Here is a 19,916-nt window from a genome sequence, read left to right on the forward strand (position 1 = left end):
AGGAGGAGATCCGTCACAAAACAACGCTCTCGTTAAATGCTCTCGAACTTCAATTTCATGGGGACTTAAAACCATTATTAAAAAGTGAGAATAACGTTTTTCATCTGCAGTTTCTGAGCATGTTTTACATGAAAACGTGTAGAAACAAATAAACTGTTCATTAACACAAAGGCAATGTGTTGTGACTTTAAAACAGATAGAAAAGACTACACATTCATTTGTATTGGTCAAAGCTTCTCTACACAGCATATCTTTGCCCAACGTGAACAGTTATCAAACTTGGATCCATGTCCACTTGCGAGTCTTACAGGGATCAGATGACTGACAGATACGATCACATTTTGAAGTGAAACCTTTTTAAAATGGTACAAATGCACCAAATCGAATCTCCTTACCAAAAGTGCTGGTTTTGCCACTAAAAATCTCTGTTTTTTCCCCCTGCTCCTGTACTTGCTGACCTGACACCATAATGGAAAGTTTGATTAACTTTCAGTAAAACTAGCAAGAACAACAACAACAACAAAAAAAAAAAACAGGTGGACTTTACAGGTGGATTTTACAGCCAGAAACTGCAGCCTCTTCACTTCCACATTGGCAGAGCAACTCATCTATTTTGATCATCCTAAAAGTTAATGGAGCTCTATTCTGCTGATCCATATTTAAATACAAACATTCAATGACAATAGGTTGGAGGTTCGTACTAATCCTCTCCAAAGAGCCTCTGGCGTAATCAGCAGGTGTTCTGCTGCTCTGAACGAGATGTAACGAGAACTTTTACTGACGCTGATATAAGATCAATAAGGAGGTTTCTGAGGTAGACGTTTCACAACGCTCCACCAATAGGCGTCCCAGACTAACATTATTAATGGTGAAATTAAGTATAATAAATATAATAAACATCTCCTTTCAACACTTGTGTATTTTGGGGGCGTGGCCGACAGATTGATTGACAGGTCCACATATTTAACCATCCTTCCCAGAACAATGATTAAAGCTTGCTTTTTCCTGACATTGAAAATTAATTTATATACTTTATTTTTATCTTCAGTATAACAAAGCTGGAATAGACAGATTTAAAGTAATATTAACAGTAATATTACGCTGAACAAGATTGTAGTTGCCGACTGCTGATTTTGTGGCATCTTAAGATTTTGCTGCCATAAATCAAAAAGAAACCGAGAAGTAAGAAACGTAATGCTGTGGAAAAAAAAGTGAAAAAGAGCAAAGGTGAAACCCTCTATGTTTTAAAAAATCCCAACTTTAATGAGCCTGTAGGTTAGAGGTCATATGTGCTGCAGAATCACTACATTTTAGACTAATTAAAACTTAAATGGTAAAGGTCACTCTTATCTGACATATGACGAAATATTAGTGCGGCTTTTTCCACTGAAAATCTGTTTTTCCACTTCTCCTGTTCCTGTACTTGCCGACCTGCCAGGAACTGTGCCGTTCATATGACTCTCGATTACCTAATTTCTCAGTTTCACTTGACTCGGACGTCAGACATGTTGCTTTCGACTAAACGGATGACTCACTCACACTTCCCGCAGCCGCCTCAGCAGGAGGGCCGTAGAGACTTGTGATCCGAGTCCCTTCGACGTCACAGGCGTCATTCCAGCAGGTAAGAAGAGCAGTTGTTCACTGCAGGTGTTACCTTGACAGTGTTGCTGTGGTTGGCCTTCGAGCAGAACCAAAGAACCCCTTCACATGAAGAACAGCCTTCAATCTGTTAAAACAGACAGAAGGGGGATATAAAGATCATTTCTTATACCTTACTTTGATAATGGACTTCAGCTTATATAGCCCTCTTTTAATCTTCTTACTACTCCAAACTCTTTACACCACATGCCACACCTGCACATTCAAACACTGATGGCAGTGGTTGCTCTGTAGTGAGACCATCAGAAGTAACTAATCGTGCTCATACACATTTATACGCTGCTGACGAAGCAGAGGGAGACATGTTAAGTGTCTTGCCCAAGGTTGAGAGACAATGACTCCTTTAATTGATTTTATAAAAAAGTCTAGATGTGGAGATCCTTTCTGACTTGCGTTTAAGTCATTTCAGCCTCTTCTACAGTTGCCCGTGGAAACAATCTACTAAAGAAATTACTTAAAATGTGTTCCTTCACTCATTTAGACCCAGAGTATTTTAAAGGGTGATGCTAAAAACAAGGAAACACAAAAAGTACAAGTCTGGAATGAGGATGAAAGGGCAATAAACAATGTGTTTGTAGGAACTACTTCATGTGGGTTTCACATTTGCTCTTCACTTTTTTCCACAACAATGGAACTGTGTTTCCAACTTCTCTGTTGTGGTATGTTTTAGAAAACCCTCAGTTAAATGAGCCTGTAGGTTGGAGGTCAAATGATGAGCTGCAGAATTGAATTCAGATGAAAAAAGACTTTATTGGTAAAGCTCAGTCATACATCAGAATTTTATTGGCAATTTTGTTGTCCTTTCAGCTGTTCCAATATATAAAAGGTACTAATATATTTAATTATAAATGATTAATTCTAATTAAAAAGGACATGTAGTTTCTTTGTGTAGGTGGACAATAATAAAATCATTTAAAAGATATCTTGGGTAGTTGAAAATCAGCCTTTTTGCAGTTTTGTCTTGGTTTCTGGAATGACATTGATAATCTCAGAGGGGGTACCGTACCCTGCTCATGTCCTGTGGTCATGTGACACGGCTATGGTCCTGATGCTGCTGTTACTGGGATGCTGTATAGGGGGTAATTGATGCCACATGGTATTAGGGTGAAAATTTAAAAAGTTGTATGTCAGAAACATTGTGAACATTAGGTTTCAAATAGTATCAATACCGGCAAACGAACAAAGGCATACAAAATAACTTCAACATGAATTACTGTGAAAAAAGCATCAAGCCATCTGTCTATATTTTAACAACTTTATTTAAAATGTATTATAAGCAACCTTTACCACTGATATAGCAGATCAAATACATCCTGTCTAAACATATTGTTATGTAATGACTATATGAAAAAAGTCAAACTCCTCCTGGGTTTGTTGTTTCTTGGTCTGTGTTTACATTGACAAGATTCTGCTTCCTTCAGCCTGTTCATGTTTTATGGAGATAAAAATAAACTATTGATTCCCCACTGGAGGAAATTTAGTGACAACAACTCAAAAACAGGAGTAATTAGCAAAAACAGCAACAAGTTAAAACTTTTTTTTATGTTAATTAAATAAAGCAAGAAAAATACAATAGAGATAAAATATTACCAGGCATGTTCACAATAAACACTTTCACGTGTGGCAGCAAGTCTGAGTGGGCTGATGTGAGAACGCAGGAGGAAAAAATCCAGAGAACATTAAATTATGTCAATATACCCTGCAGGTCTCACGTTGTTGTCCCCCATAATTTTGTCTTGTATAATTATACTGTTTTCCTTTACTGTCTGCCTGAGGTTGAAGCATAAATTTGCTTCAAGAAAAAAAAAAAAAAAAAAACTATGGATACTACATATCTGCATTCAGTGATGGTAACAAGTAACCATAGTGAGAATTAATTCTTATTTAGTTTAAAATCCATGCATTGTAGCTTTAAAGCCACCTCCTCCTTCTTTGTGGCACTTAACACCCCTCATACAGAAACGCGCATCATCGCTGCTGATGTGGAAATTCCCCTTTTTTCTGCCATTTAAAAGCTCCGCTCTGAGGGCAATGTGAGCCCATCGCTTTGTGGACCGACATAAGAGGCAGTGAGTTAAATAATGTAGAATTTTTTTTGTGCAAAGCAGAGGACAGTCGAAGAGGGGAAGGTGCTACATGTTTTTTAGATGGGAAATCTGTTGGGCAGCTGGCGTTTCAAGGAGCCGAGCACCGTTGAGGAATGCGACTCGACGTGGGGGTCGGACTCCGAGAGCGACGAGCCGGCGGCTGAGGATGACAGCGGCATCTCCGACTCCATCAGCCCGGCGGAGAGCGAGCGCGCTGCTGGAGACTCGTCTCCGCAGGTAAATGCACTGACAGTATATTGTGTGAAAATGTTGAGATAGCCGGTGCGCGGTGCAGTTAAAGCCAGGTTGGCCACGTCGATGCTGTGCGCTGTCCAGGACGCGGAGAGGGTGACCGAGCATCCCACATCACTCACGCGCTGCTGTCTCGAGACGAGCGTAACCTGGAGCTACGCCAAACCCCATTCAAGAAATTGTCATTTTTATGCAATGTTCTTGCAAATACTGAATAGAGGTATAATCTCACATGGTAGGAACTTTGCTCAGGAGCTGTAACAGTCGTCACTGTGACCGTACATCCACCAGGCACTGATTCATTTAAGCCAGGGGTGTCCAAAGTGCGGCCCGGGGGCCATTTGTGGCCCTTGAGTGGATTGTTTGTGGCCCTTGACTTCGTTCGAAGAATCAGAAGATTTTGGCCCCAGGCCTCATCAGATGGCATATTTCGTTCTTTTTCTTTTTCATGTTAGCGAGGGAGACCTATAAAGGCCTGACTATTCTTTCCAAAAAATTAGAACACAACAGTTTCCCACTGCAATTAGTTATTGTGTATTTACATTATTTTTTGAAGAGGTCAAAATACAAAAAGTTCCTTCCAATATTAAAAAAAAAAAAAAAAAAACCCTGTGGCCCGTGAGCGATTCTAACGCGACAATTTTGGACCGCAAGAAAAAAAGTTTGGACACCACTGATTTAAGCAGTTCACTACAAATGAGGTGTCCCTTGAGCTTAATTGCCATTTTGTTGACTATAATCGTTACCAATTTTTAAAAGCACTTAATGAAAATGATGCTGTGTTATCACCACCATGTGGTGTCTGCATGACTTTAGTGAGTTTAGTTATTCCACTAATGTTTTTCTAATTAAAGTTACTCCATCTGCCTGCTGGGTTATGAAGGAAATAAAATATTTCATTAGACTGCCGCCTCATGATGATTATTGTCCCTGTGCCCCAGTTGTAATCAGATAACTTCACACTGTGTCAGATTATTAAAACCAGCAGGTTATTATGGGACTATTAGAGGAGCTGTGTTTCACATCGGCTCTTTTGTTAGATGCAGAGATATCTTTGAAATGAGGATGCAGTTTGCAGATTTTACTGTCACAATAATGTAGACACACAGTATTACTTGAAGTTTTGGGTCGTTTGGTTTAAGAAAAATAACAACTGACATTTGGTTTAGTTAAAGGGGATTTATCTACTTGTATTGAAGCTTGTCCTCTATAGAAGTGATTGTTTTTGCCAGTGACATGTGAAGTAGTTGAAACATATTTTAGAAAAGGTTTTTACAGATAAACGTTTGTGTAAAAAAAGTGATGGTTTATTTCAAACTAAAACACAGCCTGCAGCCTTGTAATGTTTGTAAAGCATTTTCTGTGGCAGACTCTAAACGAGTGATGCTTTCCACTCTTAAAACAAGGTAGTATGGGAATATTTTCATAAAATAGAAACAGTATTTAAACAAGATCAGACAAGAGGTACAACTTTGTCCACAAGAGGCGCCAACATCAACAAACTGAACGTTCCTCTAAAGATCTTTTGGTGGCTGTTCTTTGAGCAGGCATATTTGTAGTGATTACATTGCAGCCTTTACAGCCCAATACCTGCTGCAAGCTGAAACAATAGACCTGCACGATATGAGAAACATATTCCATGAGCAGTAATGTTTAATATTGCGATAACCACATTAATCAGGATTTTTTTTTTTTTTTTTTTTTAAATCAAGGAGTGCATTAGCTCAAACTTATCTGTCTGATGTTTTTCACGTTTTTTTTTACAATACGCGTTTGCAAAGTGTCCCTCCTCAATCTGCAATAAATCTCCTTTGTTTCCCTTCACTAAACGAGCACTGATGAATCCCAGGGTAGCTTTAGCTTCTTCTAGAAAGCATGCACATTACACCTCTGTGTCCAAAGAGAGCAATGCACACACGCTGAGTGAGGAAGCATTGTTGAACTTCATGGAGTTTAATGCAAAGGTTGATTGACGATTAATTGCATAGTCCTACAATCTACGAGTGCATTTCCAGTTTGAAGCCGTTTCTCATTTAGGTGCCCAGGTTTGAAAATGGCTGAATTTCCATGACATACATGCAGTAAGATTTCACAGGCTCAGTGTAACAATGCAAGCCTTCCTGGACAGTAAAAGTGAACATGACCCAGATTTGATTTGAGATCAGATCTGGTTTCTTGGGTCGTCCTTTTGTTGAGATGGCACGGCAGCACTGAAGTGAATTGTCCTCCTTTGCTAGAGAGAAAAGGATGACGACAGCCCTCGACCTCAAAGCAGAGTCGTTTCTTTTCATTCGGCTGAATAGCAGATGAGTGCTACTCTGCATCTGTTACAACATGGGAGGGTTTTGTTTGAAATCTGAATTTGAACTGAATGTTTCTTTTCTCTCTCTCTTTTTCTTCCCTGTCTTTCTTCCGTCCTCTCAGCTGACTGGATCCCCGGAGTCTGTTCCAAAGATGAAGAGGAGTTTCTACGCTGCCAGGGATCTCTACAAATACCGTCATAGCTACCCGGTACATGCCCCCCCACCCCCCCACACACACACTTAAAAAGCAGCTATGCACACATGCACATGTCTTTCCTGACTCTTTCAGGCGTCCAGTTTGATCTCTTTGAATTCTGTCTGCTTTGGTATAGAACTACAGAAAGTCCCGGCAACCCAACGAGTACCGTAATCTGCGCTTCTACCTGAACAAGATCCCTCTCGTCCCTGATGGTGAGATCACACACACTCAGCCTGCAACACACCATTAAAGGAGATCTGTTATGTTCATTCTCACCATTAATTATGTCAGTGCAGGACACTTATTGGGGTCTCATTGCAAGAAGTCTAGCTCAACATCCTCCTTATTTATCTGAAGCTGGCGTCAGTAAAAGCCCTCATTTCAGCCTCTGCCTGAAACATCAGCTGCTGTCTCTTTAAGAACCCCCCTCCCCACATGCCCACTTTCCTCCAACTGGCCCGCTCTGTTTGCAGTAAAATTTAAGTGAGCTTCTTGATGGGCGTGTCCTTAAGAGAGCTGACAGGGTGGGCGTGTCTTACAGCGTCTCTCCATGCTTTGCTCTGATCGCGAGCACTCAAAAAACCACGTCCAAAGATCATGCCAACAATTCTGTATTTTGTGTTTGCGGAGGTTTAGTATGAACATCCAACCTGCTACAGTATGTGTTTGTATTTAAATCAGCTCAGTGGAATAGATTTATCGTTTATATTTCATGGTTTTGAGCTACTGTAACAACTAAATTTCCCCCATTGAGGGATCAATAAAGTTGATCCTTATCATTAAGCTGCTGCCGTTTTTCTAGATTAGTCAAATCATGCTCTCTAAAAATGTGAAAATAATTTTCCCAAAGTCCAAGGTGATGTCTTTAACTTTTCGTTTTGCCCAAAACAAAGACGTGTTTAAGAGTCCAGAAACGACTGATTGCCGATTAATAAATAAATAAGAAAATTAACTAAATGGTTTCTCATTTTCTTCTTTGTGTTGACAAATTGATTAGTTGATTAACCGCTGTCGCTCTCACACTCTGCATATAGATCTGCTGCCACGCTGCAGAGGAGCAGTGTTGGCTTTGGGCTTAGCGAGTTTTGTTTGGCTGAAGGTCATGTTTGACTGGGAAAGACCGGCAGCTTAGTGAGCTGATCCAATGTTTAAACACACACACACACACAGTACACAGACCCACACTAGAAATGACAGCTAATTATCCCCCGTCTCTGCTCAGGTATCTACATCGAGGAGATTCTGACAAAGTGGAGAGGCGACTATGACAAACTGGAGCACAATCACACCTACATTCAGTGGTGAGACATTCCCTCTGCCTGTTTCCTTCACCTAAGAAAGGCACTAACTCTGGGTAATTGGCTGCATTGATAATTGCGTGAAATAAGCTGCAGGAGTCACTCACATTTTGAAGCGTCGAGCTGCTACATGAATGTCAGCAGATATAAAGGGATTTAATAAGCCGTACTTTCTGAATGATGAACATTTTATAATAGATTCATGATTGACTGTCGCCTTTACACCTTTTAAAGACACAGGAGACAAATCTGTACCTTTTCTCTTGGCGGATGTTAAATGGACTTGAGCTTGTATAGTGCTTTTCTAGTCTTCCGTCTACTCAAAGCACTTTGAGCCTACTGCGGATGACAACCGCATCTCCGACTCCGTCAGCCCGGCGGAGAGTGAGCGGCACCTACACATTCACACACTGATGACAGAGGCTGATATGAAAATAACTATTTATCACATTCAAATGCCACGGAGGAAGCAGCAGGAGCGATTCAAGCAATTCTCAATGCAGTCAATTAAAGCGAGTCAGACATGTTGCTGCAGGAGCTCGGGATCGAACCCTTGAACCTGCCGCTTGAGAGACGACTACAAACTGAGCCACATCTGCCTCTGATCTGTCCCCATTAAAAAAAATTAAATCAAAGTCAAAAGCAAAACCATGAAAAGAATCTAAATTCGCCTTAGTACAAAACAGAAACATGTAAATTGCCTTATTTAGCAGTAATATCTGACACAATGACAGACATAAGAATAATGATAGAGCAGGGCTTAAACCCATTGCTGGTTTATAGTGTAAAGACACCAGTATTAACTGTTTTATTATAAGTTTGAAAGTCCTTGTTGTACATTACAGAGATTATTGGTGTATGTATTCTTGGTAACCCAAACATTTATTTGGAGCAGCAGAAGAGAGACGTAGCAGTGCTTTAGGGTTTAAAATGTTCGAGACTGTGAGATACATTTTGATACCAGCAGTTTGAAAATGAGCAAAAAGTACAGAAGTTCTAAAAAACGACAGATCAAATTTGAATCCAGAGTTACCGAGAGCGAAACGAGAGCGGAGCGGTCTTTTTGAATTTGCATGTTGGCAAAAACTCACACTGACTCCAATACGTGTCATAAAGATGTAACATGTATGTTGATGTCACAGCTCAGAGAGCAGAGAAGATTTTAGTATCGAATCATTGCCAATGTATTTGTAAAACATAAAGGGTGTGCATTTGTGGTCTATAACGAGACACTTCCCTGTATTAGGGGAGCCAGGACTTCTATTTGTGTTGTTGTGATGTTAAAACAGATACCAATATCTTTAACTTTGAGTGTCGTATCAGAGTTTAAGATTAAATTATCATGACAACCCAACCAGTCCTTTCTGTCTTTGTTTACTTTGACAGCAGCAGCAGGTTATGTGGAATGAGTCAGTGTTATTGTCTCTTGGTAGATAAATGTTGTTTCCAGGAATCTATTTTAACTTCATCTTTAAATCCTTCTGCACTCACCAGGCTATTCCCATTGAGAGAACAAGGGCTCAACTTCTACGCACATGAACTGACTCAGGACGAGATCAAAGTGAGACACACACACACACACACACACACACACACACACACACACACACACAGTCAGCATCCTGTCACCTTGTGCATGTTAGTGCCTGATGAGCTTCCAGCTGCATGTCTGCTTTGTTCATGCTTCCTCACTGCGTAAACTCTTTAGCATGGTTGAGTGCGTCTTTCATTCAACCAGTGAAACATCCTTCATCTCACTTTTTTGTATTTTTAACCGTGTGGTGCATGTTGTGTTGTCGCACAGGACAATGATGCAGAAACGTGTTACACAACAAGGTTTAGGACAGAATCACACAGACATTTCTGTAAACATCTTCCAGGACAGTTTGTAAAGGTTGTACTATGGTTTTTGTAAAAACAAACGTGAACAACTAATGATCCAAGGCAGAGTTGGTCATTAACTACTTTCATCAATTCAGTCTTGTGACATAAAGGGCAAAGCGATGACTTTCTCAGATTTGAAATACGGTCACTTCCTGTCTTGTTATCAGACACTTTAAGCCCCGTTAGTGGACGTACTCAAATCTTAAAACTCCTTATTTAGAGCCCAAAGTGTGTGAAATAAATAAAGTGGTTCCAGGTGAACAGAGTGTAAACACTGTTTGAGCAGTTTGGTGAAGGCTGAGTACACTTTACGTAGTGGATCATTTGTCCCTCTGCCATCCAACGCATTCACCTGCCAAACAGGAAGGTTGTACGCTGCCCGTGTGCTGCTGTCTGATCTGTCGTGTTTAAACCTGTCAGGAATTCCAAAGCACTCGCGAAGCCAAGCGCAGATTTCTGGCAGCTTACTCCATCATGTTGGACTTCTATGGGATCAAACTGCTGGATAAGAGCGGGAGTGTTGCTCGGGCCCCCAACTGGCAGGAGCGCTTCCAGCACCTTAATGAGTAAGCACACACACACACACACATTGTGCAGAAGCGTAGGGGTATAAAATTGCTGCCAGAATTTGTGTGAACGTATGGCACAGTTGCCAATTGCTGCTTTTGTGTCCTTTAGCAAGGCCATTATTCTCAAGCCAATGGAACCTAATTGTTTCTCTATCGGCTTCCAAATGTGAAATAACATGTGGAAAGTCAACAAACAGATGGCTGAAGGCTAATTTAGAGGCTTTTCACCCTCCAACATCCTATTCTGATGGTTTGAAGGGTTTAAGAACGACACATTGTTTTTCTCTTGTCAAAGCACTGATTGAAAATCACAGATTTGGGATGTTCCGTCTCTTCTACCCAGCACTGTGTTTTTACACGTTTAACCTCTTATATGCCTTGTTCCCATTTACCACACATGGTAAATGATTTTGGGCTTGTTTGGAAACAATGCAAGCTAAGGAAAAATGTCCCCTTTGATATTTATTGATGCTTTTATATCTGATGCACTGAGGTTCTAGGTTCCCTTTATTGGATTTGAAATGACCACATACAATCAAAATCTATATCAAATATTTCATCCTTTTGAATAAAATCATTTTACTGTCTTTCTTGTATCTTTAAAGGTCCCAGCACAATTACCTGCGGATCACACGCATCCTGAAGTCCCTTGGTGAGCTCGGCTATGAGGCGTTCAAGGCCCCGCTGGTCCGTCTGTTCCTGGAGGAGTCGCTGTATCACAACACCCTTCCCAGCATGCAACACAGCGTCCTGGAGTACTTCGTCTACACCATCCGCCTTCCGGCCACCCGCAGACGCCTGCTCCGCTACGCTCGCCAGCATTACCGGCCCGCCCACGCCTTCCTCTGGGGCCCACCACCTAAAAGGAGAGGCGGGGGTGGTGGCGGAGCGAGCGTGGGTGCTGGAAGCAGTGGGATCAGAGCGCCGGCTCCGACGCCAGAGCCACAGAGGAGGGGGGAGGAGAGCAGCCCGCATGCGAGTAGAGGGATTATTGTGTCTTCCCATGATGCCATGATGTGCCAGGAGCTGATCGGAGCAGGGCTGAAGGCTTCTGCAGGACTGGGCTCCAGTATGACCGGACTGGAGGGAGCGTTGATGATGGCGGGGGCTAGAGGAGAGATAAACGACTACAGTGAGATGTTTCCTTTGTAGAGATCAAGGCTTCGATTGTTATCAAGTAAACAAAACAGCTGTATTTGTAATTAATGGTTTAGATTAGAAGAAAAATACAATCTGTGTTCATGCCGGAGCTTTCTGGATTATCCTATAGGTACTAAAACACATTTATAAGTGTCATTAGAAACAATCCAGGTTAAGGGCTTTTCATTAAATACTATGAGGTGTTTTCTGTTCTCATCAGCAGTTTAGCTGTTTTAAATAAGGGGTAACAAACCTGCCTTGGTCCATATCTCAAAACCATCTAAACCTGATCAGGGCTAGATGTGACCGCAGTAGAAAGACCGCCTTATTTCATGTTCTGGTCTGGGACCGTCTCGGAAGTGAAACGAGTTACTGACAGTAAATAACGCTTCAGAACTCAAGCCGTCAGCTGATTGGCTCGTCTGTCTGCTGAGAGGAACTTAGTTCTGCGCTGTGAAGTGAAAACTACGATATGAAGAAAGAGAGCAGGACGAGTTTGTGGAGTTTTTTTATTTCTTACCCTGAGAACAGGAAAATAGCACGTGGGCTCGTTTGGTCATAGCAATACTCTGAACTTTAAATCCTCACGTTGTTGTTAATAAGAGGCACAACTCCATATTTATCTGCACTGCAATTTACATGTACAAAAGCTGAACGTAGCTGCTCCCACATGAATTGTACATAACTTGAGTGAAAAGAACTGGACTTTTTGTGGACGCGATGTCGGAAAGAAGATATCACCGTATTTATACAGCGTCCATTTTCCTCGGACACAAAGCTCAGATGGACACATGCAGGTATCCAAAGGATGACGTCGTGTTTCTGTGGTCTTGGTTGTACTGTTAGTCTTATAAACATTTTGAATATAACAAAATCAGTATCACCTCAAGCCTTCCCGATGAGACAAAAGAACACTTAACAGTGTTGCACTCATAATGAGAAATGTGTCATTTAATGGGGAAATAAAGCACAGCAGTACGACGTCATCCTCTCCACACCGAGTGTGACGTCTGAGGAAAATGGAGTCAGTGTTAATATGGTGAATAGAGCGGCTTTTAAGTGACATCACTTCCCTCCTTAGCTGACACAGTGGAGCTTCACTGGACTTTTTTTTTTTTTTTTTCTTGCTAAAAGGTGGCTGAATATAACAAATACCTGCTAATGTTAACTCAACTTCAACTTTATTTGTTGTGAGGCAAGTCAGAGCAAGGACAGCAAACAAGACAGGGAAAAAGACAAAGGACAAAAGGACATAGTCAACACGGTGACAATGCAAGAAGCACGAAACACAATGTTCACAGAGGAACAAGCAGTCAGGATCATTGACTGAGGCTCACAGCAGCTTAATATGTAACATAATAATACATAAGCTAAATACGTCTACTAACATTTAATAAAGGCTCCAAATGGACCATGCTTTGGACCTCTCTGCGTGAGGCCAAACAGGCTGACAAGAAGATACGAGAACGTTGAGTAAAGCAACATAAGCTAGCATGTGTTAGCATTATAGAATCCCACACACACACGCACACACAAAGCTGCCACTTGTTAAAGAAAAATCAGTTTTAAATTACTGGCGACAAACTGCTGATGTTCTGAATTGACGGCTTCTGCCCTCACTCCACCTTCGAAGTCTCCTGTACACTAAAGCGCTACAGGTGATTTGACATTCTGGTCGCAGTGACGTCACCGCTGGAAGTCGTTTTGTCTCCACTCGTGCAGTTTAAATGAAAAGGTTCATCTGCTCAGACAGCTGCCACTCAGAGTTGTGTGTCACCTAAAAGCCTCTCGCGGTCATCTGATGGACGAGCTCGGGCGTGAACTTTAACTGAGGTTGATGTTGAATGAACGTGACGTGTAGTGTGTTGCACTTTTTGACAATCTGTGTCTTCCTGTTGAAAGCGTTGTAGGTTTCTGAAGGTTGTTTGATACGGCGGAAAAGATCAATGTATAATGATGTAAAAACAGACTGATGCTTTTCCTTTGCAATGATTTGGCAGTTTATCCAGGCGAGTTTATGGTGATGTAGTGGATCCATTTTAAATCACTGTATAGAAATGTGTTAATTTTAATGCCAAAAATACCCCACTAATTATTTCTACATTACTCTACTTTAATGAGGGTCACATAATTAGCATATATAACGCTCCTCTGAAAGTGAAGCCACCGTGTGATTTAGCATAAGCAGCTTCTCCAGTAAATGAAGCTTTTTACTGACGATCACCTCTGATATGGTGATCGTCTTACCCGAGTGTAGTTTTTTATATAAGACAATTATTATCCTGAAACATCAGGAAGAAAGCATTTATGGTCCTCTGGGGCAATGTTGACTTGGCAAGAGGTTTTTACAGGCAATTCAATGTTGGTATTTTTAAACCTGGGACCTATTTTCTTTTTGCATGTGTTGGGGTCTTAAATGCTGCAGATACAATGAGAATTCAAAATTGGATCAGCTGATTGATGCAAACATAAGCTGTATTTTGTTGCTGGTTATGAAACAAGCTGAAATCGATGTCGATGCCCTTAAGATCAGAGTGACCCACAAAAACAAACAAGGCCATCAGCACAAAGAGCGACCACTTCTGTATATTTGTTCTTAATGCCTGAAATTGCTGGCGCAGGATAGGTGTCGGACGAGGAGACGCCTCCAGCAGCAAGCTGCAGAAACAGCCTTCAATTAACTTTTCCAGCACCACGAATCTCGATAAGTGATTCATTTGACTGTGAAAAGAAGTGGAGTGGAGAAGTAGCACCCTGTCCACAGGGGGCGCCAAAATCAGCACAAATCAAAAGTTCCTCACAGGAGCTTCAAGCTTTTTGTCACCGACAGGCTCAATTTCTAAAACCAGATTTACATGCTGTTTAACTTTGCATTTATATACATAAACATCTCTGATATGATCATAATTGATTATATAGATGGGTGCTACTGGAATGAACCTCTAGAGGGCACAACAGAGATCCATCTGTAAACAACAGTTTGGTGTGCAACACAGGAGGAGGTTACCATGACGTTCATTCTAAGATTGATTATTGAAGTTGCCAGCACATTAATTTCAATCTGTTCTGTTGCCTGACATTCTACTACATGTTTGTCTGTGTGCAACGGTGAAGACGCGTCATCAGCCCCTGTGCCTCAACACTGCCCCTACTGTTCATGTGCATCATTGCATCCAACTTGATGCAAAAGAGCATTTTAAGATCCTGTTTTGGAAACCAAGCTGAGCCGTTCTCTTTAAAATCAAAAGACTCCCTTGACTAAACATTTGAACTTTAAGGAGTTGGTTGTCTTTTCCTGTGTTGACATTTAAACGCGTTCATGTTACTGCTTCTTAAAGCAGCTGCTGTCAGGCACCTATGTCACACAATAACACAAACACTTGTTGTACTTTTCACCTATTTAAATCCTAACAAAAAGGGCCCAGGTTTTAAAATACTTGAATCCTGTCCGTTTGATTCTGGGTTTATTTTTAGTTTCATGTGACGCCCGGGATCGTTTTCTGTGAAATTAAAGCCATGGGAGATGTATGACGGCGACGATTTTAAACGGTTCCTCCTGTAGTGTCATGCCTCTTTTTTTTCCTTTTTTTTTACAAGCTGACAAGGTTTGTACGTCTCTCTGCAGCCAAGTCTATCTGATATAATTGTAAAAAAACGAAGACTTTTCAGGTGAATTATGTGAAAACATGGGCTCAAGAATCTGAATTTGTAGTATGTGTACTTGTGCGCATGTGTGTGTATGTGCGTGTGTATGTGCGTGTGTGGGTGTGTGCGTGCGTGATCTTCTTAAGTGCCTTTTTTGTATTTTTTATGTTTCTGAATGCCGTCTCTTTCAACTCATATCCGGTACATCCTTTCTTTTGTAGAGCAGTTTTGATATTTACATTTAAATTGTTGCATTATAATCATATACAGTTTGAGTTTTAATGTACAGTAACAGCAGGACTAAATCCCTTAAGGATTAACAGTGTAGAGGAGAGGTTAATAATATATACTACTTGAAGTTGTAACAAATGAAATGTGATTGTTTCATTGATAAATATCCACTATGCTTCATCTCTCAGCATAGGTTTGTCACAATAACTGGACATTTGCCCTGAAATGTGAATTTGCCACACTTATCTTGAATAAAAATAGGAATGTGGATTAAGACGTTTCTTGTCATCTGTAAGTGTTTAAAAAAAGTTTATATCACTGTACGTTACTGTGCAATCTGGTAAGCACACTCGTTACATGCAGAGCTACTCTGGAAGCTGCAATAATCTCATTGGTCGAGGTAAGAGAACCTCAGTTTGCCTGCCAAAGGCTGAACAGCTATCACAGTGAAATAAGCTCACAGTAGAGGATTAGACATGCAAAGGGATTCACTTTCAAATACTTAATATAACTGAGATTATCTGCCTGACTTGCGTAGCGTCACTGACGTAAAACCCTCTAATCTGACTGGAACTAATGCAGTATTAATATGCACATCGATGCCACATGCGACTGTGCACGAGACCAAAACAAAGACGAGCCTCAATCAGGAGAAAAGGAGCGAACGACAGGTGCTCGGAGAAGTTGTACAAAGCAGAAATGCTCGGCTATATACACGTCGTGTAAACAGGTTAACGTTAGCACATTGTAGCTTCATATTGCACATACATTGACACAGAATTACCGGGATCTGAAGACACTTATGTGATGTCCAAATAATAAAGGCTGTCCCGTCTATGTAAACATGATGTAAACACGGCCTTGACAACACCACAGCTGGTGGGGACTCGAGTTTCTCACTTATTGTATACAGTCAGGAGTAAGTGTAAAATCTCACACATGCTTCCTTTAACAGCACAAATAAACCAGCCAGCATATAAAGTTAACCTTACACATCCTCACTTTCATAAAACTGTTTCTCTCCCTTTTCTACAAAGTTATTTTAAATACACTGTAGATGTACCTGGCAGTCTGAACTACATTCAGTGCTCAACGGTTTTTGTTTTTTTCCGTTTCACACTCAGTTTTCGTTTCTGGGCCTGAAAATGAGGATTTTAAAAGTGTTTGTTGATGATCCACCTTGACTTACTTTGGTTAAGTTTGTCCTGCAAAGTGACCTTGCAGCTTTCTGAACTCAGTTTGAAGGCAACCAGCCATGGTTAAAAACTCCCCTGCTGTGAGCTGGCAGGTGATGCAAGCACAAATCCTCTCAGCCTTGACATAAAAATTGCCCTTTTTCTGCCTGTGTGTTCCCGGCACACCCCTAAACCACCACCTTCCACTTCAGCGCCGTCAATTTCTCTTCAAATCACTGCAGGCACTGAAGAGGGTTTAAAAGACCTGCTGACAGAAATGATTCTGGGTACATTTTACAGCTCGTTTAAGAGAAAGTAACACCCACAGAGAGCGCCTTTCTTCACATGACCTTAATCAATATGAGCAATAAACGCACTCCATGCACAGCTCGCAAGTTGTTTTTACTTTAATGCTTGCTTCATTTTGTTTCTACACATAGCCTTCACATGCAGAAACACGCTGCCTACAGAAATAACTGGATCCCTGAGAGAAAGTAAATTATTCACATCATGTGCCTAATCTCTCCTCCATCGACAAATACATCTCCAGCTACAAGCGTAGCCAATCACAACCCCTGTACCAGTGCTTTCTTTGTATTTTTAATTGAGTTCATGTGGGGTCTACCAGAACAAAATTACAACATTTTCACGGCACACTTTTCAAACTGTGGGATCTACATTTGTGCAACATTTTAAAGCTCCTGCGAAGAGTTTTTTTCTGGTTATAATAAAACAACCTGGAATCAAAGCTGTTGCCTCTTAAAGAGCTGCAAAAAACAAACGAGGCCATCAGGAACAGAGTCACTTATTTTTATACTGATATATTAAAGGCCTCTGAATGCTGGTGGAGGGTAGGAGTCAAACGAAGCAATTAAGAAAAACATCAGAATACTAAAATGTCTTTTAAAGATTCTCAGTGAGTGATACATTTGACTGTTAAAGACTTTCGTCTGAAAACACTTCTGACCCATATACAGGACAAGCTCACATTCTTCACAATTAAAGAAGGAGATCAAAAGGTACACTGCTTTGTCCACGGGGGACGCCAACACTGACACAAACCAAAGTCCCGCAATATTAATTATGTATTTCATGTTACTGTGAGCATTTTAATTCACAGTTTGTTTGTTTTTGTGCTTTGATTTAGATCAGACAATGTCATACCTTGCCTTCATGGGTCATCAATCAGCAACACCCTGGAAAACTTTCACCCTTTTTGGTCTCTCTTAGACAGCGCTGCATACACACAAAGGCCATCATCAAAAAAAAAAAGTGGCTGGGTGTGTTTTAACAACTTCAAGACGAGCATCGGAAAAAAAAACCCAACTTGATTTGTCATGTAAAAGTGTCGACCTTTTCACTGAAATTATCAACATATTAAAACTAACCACTTAGGTATTCCACAGTATGAAGTGAGAAAAAGCCCAAATCTTTTCCATGGCTGGGCAGCCATCTTGGAAAATATGTAAACCTCATTCTTGTTTGTCAGTTGAATGTCATCACATTCGAGAGATAAAAGCTGTATGTGACTAAATATGGTGTAAAAAGGAGGAAAGGAAATGTAGCCAGAACTATACAGTATGTTAGCATCTGTGCTATTCTAGGAAACACACAGCACATGGTGGGAGCATAGACTGTAAGTAGCTTGAGGGGGGCCTAGGAAAGCCGGCCCAGCTCTGCCCGACTAGAAATCTGAAGATGTCTAAAAAAAAATAAAAACTGCTTGTAATATTTGTTGCTCAAAGTGACAATTTGTTCCTTATCCTTTGTAATCGGCTGATATACATTCTTGTATCGTGTTCAGTGGAGATGTTTTGCTGTTATTTGATGTTGAAGTTACCACTGTAATAATATGCCTGGAACAACTTTGAACAATCTTAAACCCAAACTCTAAACATGATGCTGATGTTGTAAAATGATCAAAGTGAAGTTTCCTGGTATCTTTTGTAGCCTACCTTATATTTTCATTCACGCCTTGTGGTTAGTAGGATTATTTCACCGGTAAAAAGGCAGTGAGGAAAGATTTATAGATGAGCTTTTCGTAGTCCATTTTCACCACAGCAGACTCACTGACCTGCTGTTGTTGCATTTCATGGACAGTGAAAGGAGAAAGGAGGGACGATCCAAGCACAACATGACTAAATAGACTTGGCTTAATTAGACAGGTGTGACAAACAAGACACAGGTGAAACAGATGAAGACAATCAACGAGGGAGGCGGAGACACAAAGAGACAAGACACAGGAGCAAGAACTACAAAATGAAACAGGAAATACTAAAAAACTTAAACCTGGTTAATTTCCGAACTCGCACTGATTATGGTTACAAATCCTTTTGTACTGTAAGAAGTCTGCAGAAATGATTCTTGTCTGTTATATCAGAGAGGCAAATTCTCCATTCTTTGATGCCACAAACTCACATGCAGGTGTGTCTTTATTTTCAGTCAGAACAGCTGGTTCTGTCATCACTTCCCCATCCAGCTAACCATCAGCAGGCCATCAGGCAGCACAGAGTGAGAAGAAGAGAGTTGTTGTTTTTTTTTTTCTCTCACAGTGATGGATAAAAAAATAAAAAGAATCTTCTTAATGAGGAAACCAGCCAGACACACAAAGCAGCTAATGAGCAGTTTTTTTAACGCACATGTCAAGAGTTTTAACAAGCATGTCACCATCGAGGAGCATTTTAACGAGAAACCGTGAACATAATAAAGTGTTTCTAACAGGAGGAGGATTGCTGCTCAGGTACATCTGTGTGGCTGTGGCTTGAATGATGTTGAATGTTGCTGATGAACAGACAGAGACTCTGCAAGTTTCTTATTTTGGCGTTGCCTGTGACCAACACAGTAGCCTTTTTTTAACATGTGCAATATTATGTTTTATCAATCGATCAATCTTTTTAACATCCTGTTTGCTTTCTTGTAAAGCATCTTGAGATTTACACTTGTTATGAATTGTATGTACAAATAAAGATTGATTGATTGACTGAAGGATGGTCTCCAGCTATGAGATGCATGTGTGAACAACCAGATCAAGAAGATTTCAGGGGCAGTCCTGCTGAAATTCTGTTGCAAATTTAAGGAGTGCACGTGTTCAAAATGCTCCTGGGGGTATTTTGAACGTGCTAATCAACAAGCATTATCAGAATCTCTGTTTCAACCCAGTTCTGTAGTTTGGTTCTAAATTTAAAAACCTTGAAGCGTCTTTGTCAAATGAAAACATGCTCACACTGTAAACACTCTGTTTGTCTTTTGCTTTCTGTCATATTTGTGTATGCGCTATCGTCTCCATGATGGCACTTTTCCCCTCCTACACTGTGGGCCAACAACAGATGGCGTCTCCATGTGCTTCCTGTCCTCTCGTCTTCTATTTCCTCTCAGTGTGTTCTGCTGCACGCCGCTGAGCATTTAAAGAGACACTTCCACAAAATCCTCCTCGCTCCACCTCGAGGGGGGATCGTGAGACTTTAAACACAGCTG

At 40.8% G+C, this 19,916-nt stretch overlaps 1 protein-coding gene across 1 annotated transcript; it reads left to right on the forward strand.

The window, feature by feature from the left end:
• Window positions 1-3,649: 3,649 nt before the first annotated feature.
• Window positions 3,650-13,619, forward strand: ogfrl1 (opioid growth factor receptor-like 1). Its single transcript, XM_079362436.1, has 7 exons — window positions 3,650-3,983; window positions 6,423-6,509; window positions 6,634-6,712; window positions 7,723-7,801; window positions 9,293-9,359; window positions 10,103-10,248; window positions 10,857-13,619. The coding sequence occupies exons 1-7, from the start codon at window positions 3,807-3,809 to the stop codon at window positions 11,401-11,403; spliced, it is 1,182 nt and encodes a 393-aa protein (XP_079218562.1). The 5' UTR covers window positions 3,650-3,806; the 3' UTR covers window positions 11,404-13,619.
• The last annotated feature ends 6,297 nt before the right edge of the window (window positions 13,620-19,916 follow it).

The sequence above is a fragment of the Symphodus melops genome, assembly GCF_947650265.1.
Source record: "Symphodus melops genome assembly, chromosome: 15".
In the NCBI taxonomy this organism is placed as follows: Eukaryota; Metazoa; Chordata; class Actinopteri; order Labriformes; family Labridae; genus Symphodus; species Symphodus melops.

Excerpts from the sequence above, each read along its gene's own strand:
- ogfrl1 (XM_079362436.1), top strand. The coding sequence starts at position 3,807 with ATGGGAAATCTGTTGGGCAGCTGGCGTTTCAAGGAGCCGAGCACCGTT. Across the intron at positions 7,802-9,292 it reads AATCACACCTACATTCAGTG|GCTATTCCCATTGAGAGAAC; the intron begins GTGAGACATTCC and ends TGCACTCACCAG. Across the intron at positions 9,360-10,102 it reads TGACTCAGGACGAGATCAAA|GAATTCCAAAGCACTCGCGA; the intron begins GTGAGACACACA and ends TAAACCTGTCAG.